General features: G+C 48.8%; 1 protein-coding gene across 1 annotated transcript; it reads right to left on the reverse strand.

Annotated features, from left to right (window-relative positions):
- Positions 1-356: 356 nt before the first annotated feature.
- Positions 357-9852, reverse strand: impg2a (interphotoreceptor matrix proteoglycan 2a). Its single transcript, XM_028992343.1, has 21 exons — positions 9589-9852; positions 8730-8966; positions 7413-7579; positions 7295-7320; positions 6422-6448; positions 6258-6304; positions 6036-6166; positions 5713-5874; positions 5589-5647; positions 5455-5475; positions 4675-4862; positions 4540-4592; positions 4296-4464; positions 3366-4096; positions 3030-3249; positions 2723-2933; positions 2464-2652; positions 1599-1800; positions 1444-1523; positions 1028-1094; positions 357-925 (listed from the first exon to the last, which is right to left on the reverse strand). Exons 1-20 carry the CDS (start codon positions 9665-9667, stop codon positions 1058-1060), a joined length of 3036 nt encoding a protein of 1011 aa, XP_028848176.1. The 5' UTR covers positions 9668-9852; the 3' UTR covers positions 357-925; positions 1028-1057.
- Between the last annotated feature and the right edge of the window lie 289 nt (positions 9853-10141).

The following is a 10141-nucleotide window of genomic DNA, read 5'->3' on the forward strand; positions in this document are numbered from 1 at the left end:
TGAAATACATTCCAATGGACAAAGAAGACATGACTATCTTGGTGATCTGGACTTGAAAGCCATTTTTTGGACAGGCCGGTTCAAACCGCGTTTCTGCAATTCTGATTGGCCGTGTGGAGGGTTGGGCAAACGGCGGAACGTCATGCAAAAATCAGAAGGAAAAAAAAACAGCTGCCAAGGTTCATTTTCTGTCCCACAGAGGACAACCGTGCTGAACCGGAAGAATCGTGGCATTTCATATAAAAAAAAAAAAAAAAGGATGAAATGGTTTGGGAGGATAAACATTTACATTTACAGCATTTACCAGACGCCCTTATTCAGAGCGACTTACAATCAGTAGTTACAGGGACAGTCCCCCCCTGGAGACACTCAGGGTTAAGTGTCTTGCTCAGGGACACGATGGTAGTAAGTGGGATTTGAACCTGGGTCTTCTGGTTCACAGGCGAGTGTGTTACCCGCTAGGCCACCACCACCCTATAAACGCTGCTCAGATTGTGTTTCTGATGGGCCGGGGGTTTGGTGTCTGCATTCAATGCAAGTCGAATGGACTCGCTGACATGAACTGATCCTGGACGAAACTTCGTGTATTTTAACATGCATGAACATGTTTTAGAACTGCAGAATCGTCTTGAGTGCAGAACTCACTGTACTCACCACAACACGCTACAGAAAAAAAAAATGAACAGGACAAGGATAAAATGACATTTAAAACGCAAGGTCCTTCATTCTCGTCTGTGTTCAAACCGTCTCCCAGGGGTCTCAGAAAGCTCCGACCAAAAAAAGGCACTAAGAGAGAGAGTGGACGCCAACAGGGAAACTGGCCATCAAAGCAGCATCGTGCGTGGATCTGACGTGGAAAAAAACACGCGGCCTTTGGTACCAGCAGCAGGACCTCATCGTTCCTCAAAGAAACTAAGGCAGGAGTCTGAAACGAAGGGGAAGAAACCCAGTTAGGGGTGACTGGTTGGAACTACGTGTAAAAGTCAGATATTAAAGATACTTCATTAAAGATGTTTAATGGCGGTACCTGGCAGTGGGGGCTGGCTGCGGGCGTTGCCTACGAGGAGGAGCTGTCTCTCTGTGCATCTATCACCCTGCAGAAAGACGACGAGGAGGCCGTCAGGCACAGTTTAGGCCCACCGAGGGGTCAGAGTTCAGAAAGGAAGTTGCAGTTGATCCCAGATCCCTTTTATGATCTACACCCGACTGCAGATTTAGTCTCTGATTGGGTGGGTTTTAGAGCCCCCTCCCCCATGGTGTTGCCATGGGAACTCTCTACAGGCCAGAAAACAGTCATTGAAAACCAAATTTTATTATAATATAATATTATATACTAAGAAATTATTATAAGAAGAGATTATTTTTAATTCGGCTGTGGGCCCAATCGTCTGGCCACCTGACAACGCACGATAGTGCCGGGAATGATGGGAAATCATCACTCACACTTGATGGTGCCGAACAAAGTCGGCGAATTGCCGGTCCCTGGCGTAGAGCTCGATGATCCGGATGCGGTCCTGGATCTCCTGCAGCGAGTGAGGAGGACGTGCACGGTCATCAGTGTAGATTATGAAACGTCCCGCTCACACACTCACACACACCTCTTTGGTGAGCTCGCTGTTCTCGTAGATGTGCCGGATCTCCTCGCTGCTGAAGTCGGTGGACGCCTCGACGCTGGCGCTGCTGTGGACGGGCAGGTCCGGGTAGCGGCGGTAGTAGTGGCTGTAGCTGGTGGTGGCGTCGCTCTCGTACATCGGATTGTATTTTGTAGCCCTCTCTAGAGAAGGTAAACTGTCCAGTCGCCTAAACACACACACAGACACACACACAGACACAGGTAATCATTTAATTGATTTAATTTGTTTACATAATTGACTGGTTCCATTATTGTAATGAGATAGAGGTCACAGAAGGAGACAAAGGTAGAATCTGGTTAAATGTAGACTGTTCACCAGGACCCTGCACACACCAAATCACCGCCAAACTAAAACAGTTGAAGTAAGTATTTGTAATTTGAATTAGCTAATTTATTAAATAGCTGAAGTTTAATTGTTTTAATTTAAATTAAATGTCCTTACTCTCCTTCCACAGGCCTTCAGACAGCTGAATACACCTGACGTTTCTCTTTGGAAACACACACACACACACACACACACACTCTACCTCTTCTATGTGTAGAACATATTATCTATGCACAGTTTTATTACTTGGCACCTTCGGTTTTCATTAATAAATAAAGTGAACTGACTGTCATTGTGATACACAGCAACATGGAACACGGTGCACACAGTGAAATGTCTCCTCTGCTTTTAACCCATCACCCTGAGTGAGCAGTGGGCACCATGACAGGCGCCCGGGGAGCAGCGTGTGGGGACGGTGCTTTGCCTTCTTCTTGTCTTTGGGAGATATAAATACAAGAAAGAAAACAGACACGCCACTGTTCATAATTGCGTTTCAGATTGGTACCTTATGGGGTCCTCGGTCTCCTCTTTGTCGTACTGCTCCCTCAGTGCCCTCGCCAGGAAGAATACGACTCCCGATGCCACCAGCAGGAACCCGGCGACCGACGCTATGGCGATGCCCACCACCAGCGGCTCGGAGACGTACTCCTCGCAGTGCTCGCCGCGGTACCACCAGTTCTCCCCAACCCGGCACCTGGCAACCCCAACACACGGTCAGAACGGCCCGGCGTTCCACCTGCAGCGCCGGCCTTCACCCTCCTCACCTGCAGATGGCGCCCTGTCCGGGGAGGATGTCACACTTGCCGTCGTTCATGCAGAAGTTGGGCCGCAGCTCGCAGATGCTCTGGCAGGGCAGGCCGTCCACGCTGAAGTACCCGGCGTTGCACACGCACTCCGCCTCGCCCGACCAGCGGTTCACAGTGCACTCGGCGAACTCGTTGCACGCCTGGAACTTGCACGGGTCTGCCTGGTCGCCTGGAGAACCCGGCAGGAATACCATGCCGTCACTACCAGGAAGTGGGGCGTATCTGTGCGCGACAGGGTCTACAGGAGGTAAATAAAGCCACCTACCCGACTCGACGTCGAGGGAGTACTTGTCGATGGCCATGTTCATGGTTTGGTAAGCTGTGTTGCAGAAGTCCTCCAGAATGAGGTAGACGGACGTGGTGACCCCACGGGGCACCGGCTTTCCAAACTTCATGCGGCTGTTCACCACAATGCTTCCGTTGCGGAAGTTCAGGATCTCCAGGTTCTGAAAGTTGCTGAGGTTGGACTGAAGGTACGGCACCAGCTGAGGGACGAACAGAGCAATGTATTAATTAATTATGAGGAACTATACCAGGTCACCTTAAAAACATCCCAGCCAACAGAGGAGTATTAGAATGGGACGGAAGAATGGCGACGTACCAGCTCCAGGAACCTTTGTTCCAGGGCTTTGTATTCTGTCGAGCTCTTGTTGAACAGATCTTCAGAGAACATCATGTTGGTCACGCGTAGGCTGAAGAACACCATGAGAGCCTTCCCAGGGTTGGTTGGCATGGCCACGCTAGCCATGTCATTGCCAAGCGGACTGAATGGGTAGCCACTGCCACCCTCCTGGCTGGGGTCCTCATAGTCAAGTTCTGCAGATATGTTGTGAGCAATGATGACTACAGGTGGATCTGTGGGAAACAGTTCAGGCCCCTCCTCCACCGGTGTTACTACGGCGATAAGCGTGAAGGGTGACTCTTTCTCTGGGGACAGTGGTGTTGGCTGGATTGGATCAGCAGGGTCATCTGTGATCACTCTGACCAAGAGGATCTCATCTTTTGCAATGTCCTCCTCTGACAGGTAATCTGAAGGGTCTTTAAATTCCCTTATTGGAGCCTCTGTCTCCTGCTTGATGACAATGTCGCCTGATTGGTCAACAGATTGATCAGTTGGTTGGTTTTCAATGGTAATTTTGTCCGCTGTTACCATGGTAATAGTTGAGGTGTCATAGTTTGAAGAGTCCACCCCTGGTATCAATGACCAATCATCTGCTCCAGAACCTGCACCAGATATGTTGCCGTCAGCCTCTGGGGTTTCTAAACTAGTGGGTGATGCCTGTGTCGCCAGATCCTGCGTCACGGTTAGCTCCCCCCCTTCCCTGTTCATACCTGCAAAAAACAACACAAGTAAGAATGTAATTAAGGGGAAGGAAGCTAATCATTTAGAATGGAAAGTTCTTTTTTGCAGAAATCCCGGGTTTTGGCTTGAACTAATCTATTCGCAATTACTTTAGCAATCCAACCAAAAATGCATTAGAAGTAATGCTGAAATAATTATTTGGATGAATGACATGTACCACTTCCTTACTCTCAGTTGGAAGTGTGGCGCTCTCATCTAGAATGATGTGAACGTCGTTCTCCCCAGCAACCTCGCTCACGCTGCTGCCCCAGGGAACGAAGGGTAGTATGGGGTCAAACAGGTTGTCCTTGTTCTTGTCCACCAGCACTACTTCAGAGTTAGGAGGTCTCTCTGCACCCTGCAAACCACAAATGAAAGGACATTTCAACATAATTGATTGTGAAATATCAATACAAAGGCTGTCATCGCTTACATGGTCAGATGTTGTGACGGTGGGCTGTGTGGTGTCCGGAGAGACGGCTTCCACTAAACCAGATGAGAAAATAGACCCCTTCAGATCAGTCCAGATCACCTGGATTGTGTGCATGGTCTTGTTGGCTTTTTTTACCTTGTAAACCTTGAGTGCCAAAGCTTTTAATTTCGGGGTCACTGTAAGGGACAGTCGGCCCATCGGGGCTGAAGAAGCTGCCCTCCACCATGTTGGACTGCAGGTTGATGAAGTCCAGGATCTGACCGCGAACATCCCTGCCGTTAGTGTGCAGGGTAACTACGAACCGTGCGAACACACTCTCCGACCTGCAGAGAGAGAGTGAGAGAGAGAGAGAGATTTAAATGCTCTCCGGGGTCTGCAGGAGACAAGCACACACACTGTAATTCAACACACTCCCAACACACAAAGAGGTACACCAAAAAAAAGGAGAAACCACAACCAGACCCAGATGTCATTTCATTCATTCACTTCATTCATTCGTCCAGATGTCATTTGTCATTTCATTTTATTTCGGCTTTTTTGGGGGGAGAGGGGGGGGGTCTTTCCCTCACAGGAAACAGTCTGGTCACAGACTCTGACCTAAGAGTCACGATGGAGGGTTGCAAGTCAGAATAATCCCCTACCGGCAGCCACCTGGGCGCAGTGACACTTATCCCACTTACTTTAGCCACAATAATCACATTAAGGAAGACAGAGGGCGAGAGAGAGAGAGAGAGAGAGAGAGAGAGGGAGGGAGGGGACGCACGTGCCCGCTCACTTGCAGATAAACTCAGCAGGATGCCAACAGGGCCAGAGATGCTCTGGAGAATACACTAGTGTATGTGTGTGTGTGTGTGTGTGTTTTAAGCATTGCAGATTCGAGACAGATAAAGACACCTTGTGGAGGTTCGCACTCACCCTGAAGAGTCCGTCTGCGGCCTGTTCACAGTGATGATACAGCGATGATTATATAAAATGAGAGGAACAAAATGATATGAATGTTTGTGTAGGTCATAAAATGGGATCTGGCGTGACCTCCCATTCACACACACCTGAACTCCACCACAGCGACGCTCCAGAACTCGGGCAGCTTCTCCAGCGCTGCAGCGATCTGCGAGGGACAGGAAGTTGTGATGTCTGGGACGGTAAACCATGTGTTTGTTCAGTGTGAGCTACCTTCTGGCTGAACTGCTGCGTGAGGGCCTGGTGTGCGTCGCTGGTGGAATCATACAGTCCGTTGTTCCATCGCTCCCCAGTCAGCAGCACGCTCAGCTCTACCTGCTCCTCCACATGGCCTTCTGTCGGCACGGCAACCACGCCCAGCTCAATCTCATTTATCTGTACCACAGAGACAAGCTTGGAATAGATGGCTCCTGTCCATTCTGGCGTGTTGTTAACAAAGACAGAAATTAAAGTGGGACCAGGGATGGATACTTGTGGTACACCCGTGTTAAATACAACATTAGTTCAATAAAAGCCACCAGCAACCAATCACAGACCTGACTGTCCAGCCCCGTCTCGGTGACATCAAAGGGTGTCTCTGTTGCTACTTTGGCGTCTTCTGCAGAAACCAGTGGTGACTCTGGTTCATCTGGCGTGACCTGTAGAGGTGGCTTCGCCTCTGGCTCATCTGCTTACCAAGGCAACAAATAAAATGTCTATGTTCACAGTGCACCAATGGTTGATTGTTGGCACGAGTATTCTGTACACTACACACCCACCTGTGGACGCAGGTTGCTGTTCCTGTGATGGGGCTTCTGTGGTTGTTCTGTGGAACCATTGAATGAGAAGCATTAAAGTGCGTAATAACCCTGCTTCTCTGTTACTCTCCTTCTTTATATCTTTAGTAGGACAAAGGTTGAGGCCAATAGAATAAAGTTCATACCTGCAGTCAGAGGACTTTGTGGCCTGTCTAATTAGGAGACAGAGAGAAGAGCATCAGAGTGTCAGTGAGTGTCTGTGTACTTAGATACACAGCAAATATACACTAGCATTCAAAAGTCTGGACACCCGTACTCATTTATGGTGTCTCTCCAAATCAGGGAGCTTTTACTGGGTGGTAGTAGCCTAGTGAGTAACACACTCGCCTATGAACCAGAAGACCCAGGTTCAAATCCCACTTACTACCATCGTGTCCCTGAGCAGGACACTTAACCCTGAGTGTCTCCAGGGGGGGACTGTCCCTGTAACTACTGATTGTAAGTTGCTCTGGATAAGGGCGTCTGGTAAATGCTGTAAATGTAAATGTACTGTGATGGTGGCATTTCATTTTTTACATTTATGGCATTTATCAGACGCCCTTATCCAGAGCGACTTACAATCAGTAGATAAAGGGGACAGTCCCCCTGGAGCAACTCAGGGTTAAGTGTCTTGCTCAGGGACACAATGGTAGTAAGCGGGGTTTGAACCTGGGTCTTCTGGTTCATAGGCGAGTGTGTTACCCACTAGGCTACTTGTCTTGTCTTCCCTCCACCACCTTAACTTGGACAACGGGGGAATCTTTCTTATCATTCACTCGTGTTAATAAGCATCTCATCAAGCGGTGAACAAAGCCGCCATGTCGGTAAAGAGAGGAAAAGATAGATTAATTAAACATACTTCACTTCCTCCTCATACAACAAATACGAAATATGGTTCTTGTAATGGATTCTTCAAAATGGCTCCATCTTAGTCTACTTAACCTCCACAGTACAGGGGCGTCCAGACTTTTGACTGGTTCTGTAACTAAATTATTGATTTTATGTGATAAGCTCATTACCTCCGAATGCTGATCAAGCCCAAATTCTGAAAACAAGACAAACATTTCAAATCAAAGGAAACTAAGAAACAGACAGAAAACACGCACGCACACACACACACACACGGCACAGACTCACATGACTGACAAGTGCCTGGTGCTCCTCTGATTGGCTGAAAGCTCTGCCAATATCCTGTATCGTGACCGTCCCATCCTGACACTGGCTCATCCAGCGCTTGAACTCCTCCTGGCCAGGCAGCCGATCCCAGAAGATCTTAAAGGCCTCCCAGACTGTCTCCTGACACGCTACACACACACACACACACAGAGAAAGATACAGACAAAATGACACAGCATTAAGGTCCCAACCGAAGACATAGCCCAACTTTTAACCTTTTTTATTGGAAAAATTACTTCTCTGCAGCAACATGAATTTTATTTAATTTTTTTAATTTACCTGACTGCCAACCAACAGTTCCAGTGTAATCATCTACATGATGATTAGGGTGGTAGTGGCCTAGTCTGTAACACACTCGCCTATGAACCAGAGGACCCAGGTTCAAATCCCTCTTACTACCATTGTGTCCCTGAGCAAGACACTTAACCCTGAGTGTCTCCAGGGGGGACTGTCCCTGTAACTACTGACTGTAAGTCGCTCTGGATAAGAGCGTCTGGTAAATGCTGTAAATGTAAATGAACAGGTTGGGGAGAGTGGCGGTGACTGGCACTGCAGTGCACGGCATAAAGAGTTTGCCATGCGATATTCACACGAACTATTTATTCATCGCCGTCCGGCCTTCCAGCACTCACTGAAGCTGTGCCTGATTTCGCACGTAAACTTCCGAACCGTGCAGCCCTGGGCGTGTCCCGTGGCGTGATAGTCGGCCGTACTGAAATGGGATCAGGCTTCGGTTAGTGGATCCACCAAATGGCCATCAAGTCTAACCCCTCACTGACCACGCCCCAATGCTTCATAACTCAGTGGCTGAGCGGGAGTGGGACCGGTGCTGATAGGCTGAAAGTTGGACGGACACGTGAGACCTGCCTTCCCCCAGTGACCTTTGACATTCTGATCAATGACCCTTGATTGGCTCAAAGCTCTAAGCTGCCCCTGACTTACTGCTCCAGAATCCCTTCCTATTCCACCACGAACACATACGCCCACAAGCTGGCGGAGAAGGCGCTGGCAGGTGCGTCCTCAGCATCGAACCTCCATCGGCGTTGACGCTCTGAGTTAGATGTGACATCTAACGTAATTTCACGGGACCTGGACACGGGACATGCTCTCCATTTAAAACGTCCTCGGCCCAATGGCAGCAAAGGCAGCTGGAGGGACACTTTCTTGCATTTCAAACCACTGATGGAAGCTGCTGGTTCACACTGGTGGGAGGGGGTTGTAGATGTGTGGATTACAGTGTGGTGCGGTGAGCTGATCTGAGGTCAGCAGGCGCCTCACCTCTGAGCTGGAAGTACTGCAGGTGGTTGCTGACGGCCTGCTGGAGAGTCTCCTGGCCGCACAGCTTGACCCCGCTGGACAGCAGAAGGTTCCTCTTCCTCCTGGGCAGCAGACCTCGGACCCCTGCTGACCCGGCCGTACGGCCCCTGGCGGCCACGGCCCCGTATCGCAGAGCTCCAGGTGGCTTTCCCAGGATCCCCAGGGGGCTCTGCGTGTTCGGGATCCCTGAAAATGCATCTGGGGGTCACACAGACGAGGGCGCATTAACCTCAGAAGGAAAGGCCAGAGATGAGCACAGAAGAGCCGGGGACAGGACCCCAGGAGATGATGATCTATCATTTATAGATCTATATATATCTCCCAACTCGATCTCCTGTAAGCAGAAGTCTACAGACATTGCTTAGTTGTACATTTGTTTTGGCTGGTTTGTCCACAGTACTGTAAGTCCATGTTGTCCTCATCGGTTTATGTTTCCTCCTGGTTTCATAATCTCTGTCCTCCCTACCATTTTTATTTTGTTTCTCGTCACCCAGCATTAAATGTCAGATCTGCAGGCCGGGTGGTATATGTCCTTCAGAAAACAATGATCTGTGCAACCTGCGCCACCTGTAATCTGGAGCGGGCGTAGAACCATTTACTTAATTGTCCTGATCATATAAATATATTCTTTTAGGATATTATGTATATCCTGAATAATGAAATGTGAATATTAGTGCAGCTACGTAATTCACATTGTTCAGAAATGCCAAGCATGTATTGTATTGTATTGTATACAGTGTACACTGTACAATGTCCATATAAAGTAAATTATGTGTAATATGTAGATATAAAAGATATACATATAAAAAAATTCAGGTACCTGTAGTGATGGCCATCTGTCCCACAGCTAAGCCCAGCACTATCAAACAGGAGAGGGACGTCCAGCGTAGCTCCGGCATCGTAAATCCCAATGGTTCCACTACACAGCACGCTCTTCACTCCAACAAACCGTCCCAGCAGAGCCCATACACACGTTCAGTCATGATACGCCCTCACACACACACTCCGTTTTTTCTCTCCTCATCTGCTGGACACCGCTTCTCACTTCAGGTGTGTGGCAGGGAGGACAGATGGGGACGCTTGTCTCTCTAATCTTGTTTGGTAATCCTAACTGGGAGGGACTGGAGGAGAGACTCACATGCACTGATATAACTGTTGCTGTAACTGTGCGTGGCTGGTTTCCAATGTGTGTGTTTGTATTCTGTATGTAGTGTTCTGGATGTGTTTAGTGTGTGTGTGTGTGTGTGTGTGTGTGTGTGTGTGTGGCTGGCTGGCTGCAGGAGTCTAGAGCTCAGTCAGATAACGAGGTGAGGACAGGTGAGACTGAGACAAGGAGGGAGATAAAGAGACGGGACCAAATAGTCCATCCTACA

Source organism: Denticeps clupeoides, chromosome 9, assembly GCF_900700375.1.
Source record: "Denticeps clupeoides chromosome 9, fDenClu1.1, whole genome shotgun sequence".
Taxonomy (NCBI): Eukaryota; Metazoa; Chordata; class Actinopteri; order Clupeiformes; family Denticipitidae; genus Denticeps; species Denticeps clupeoides.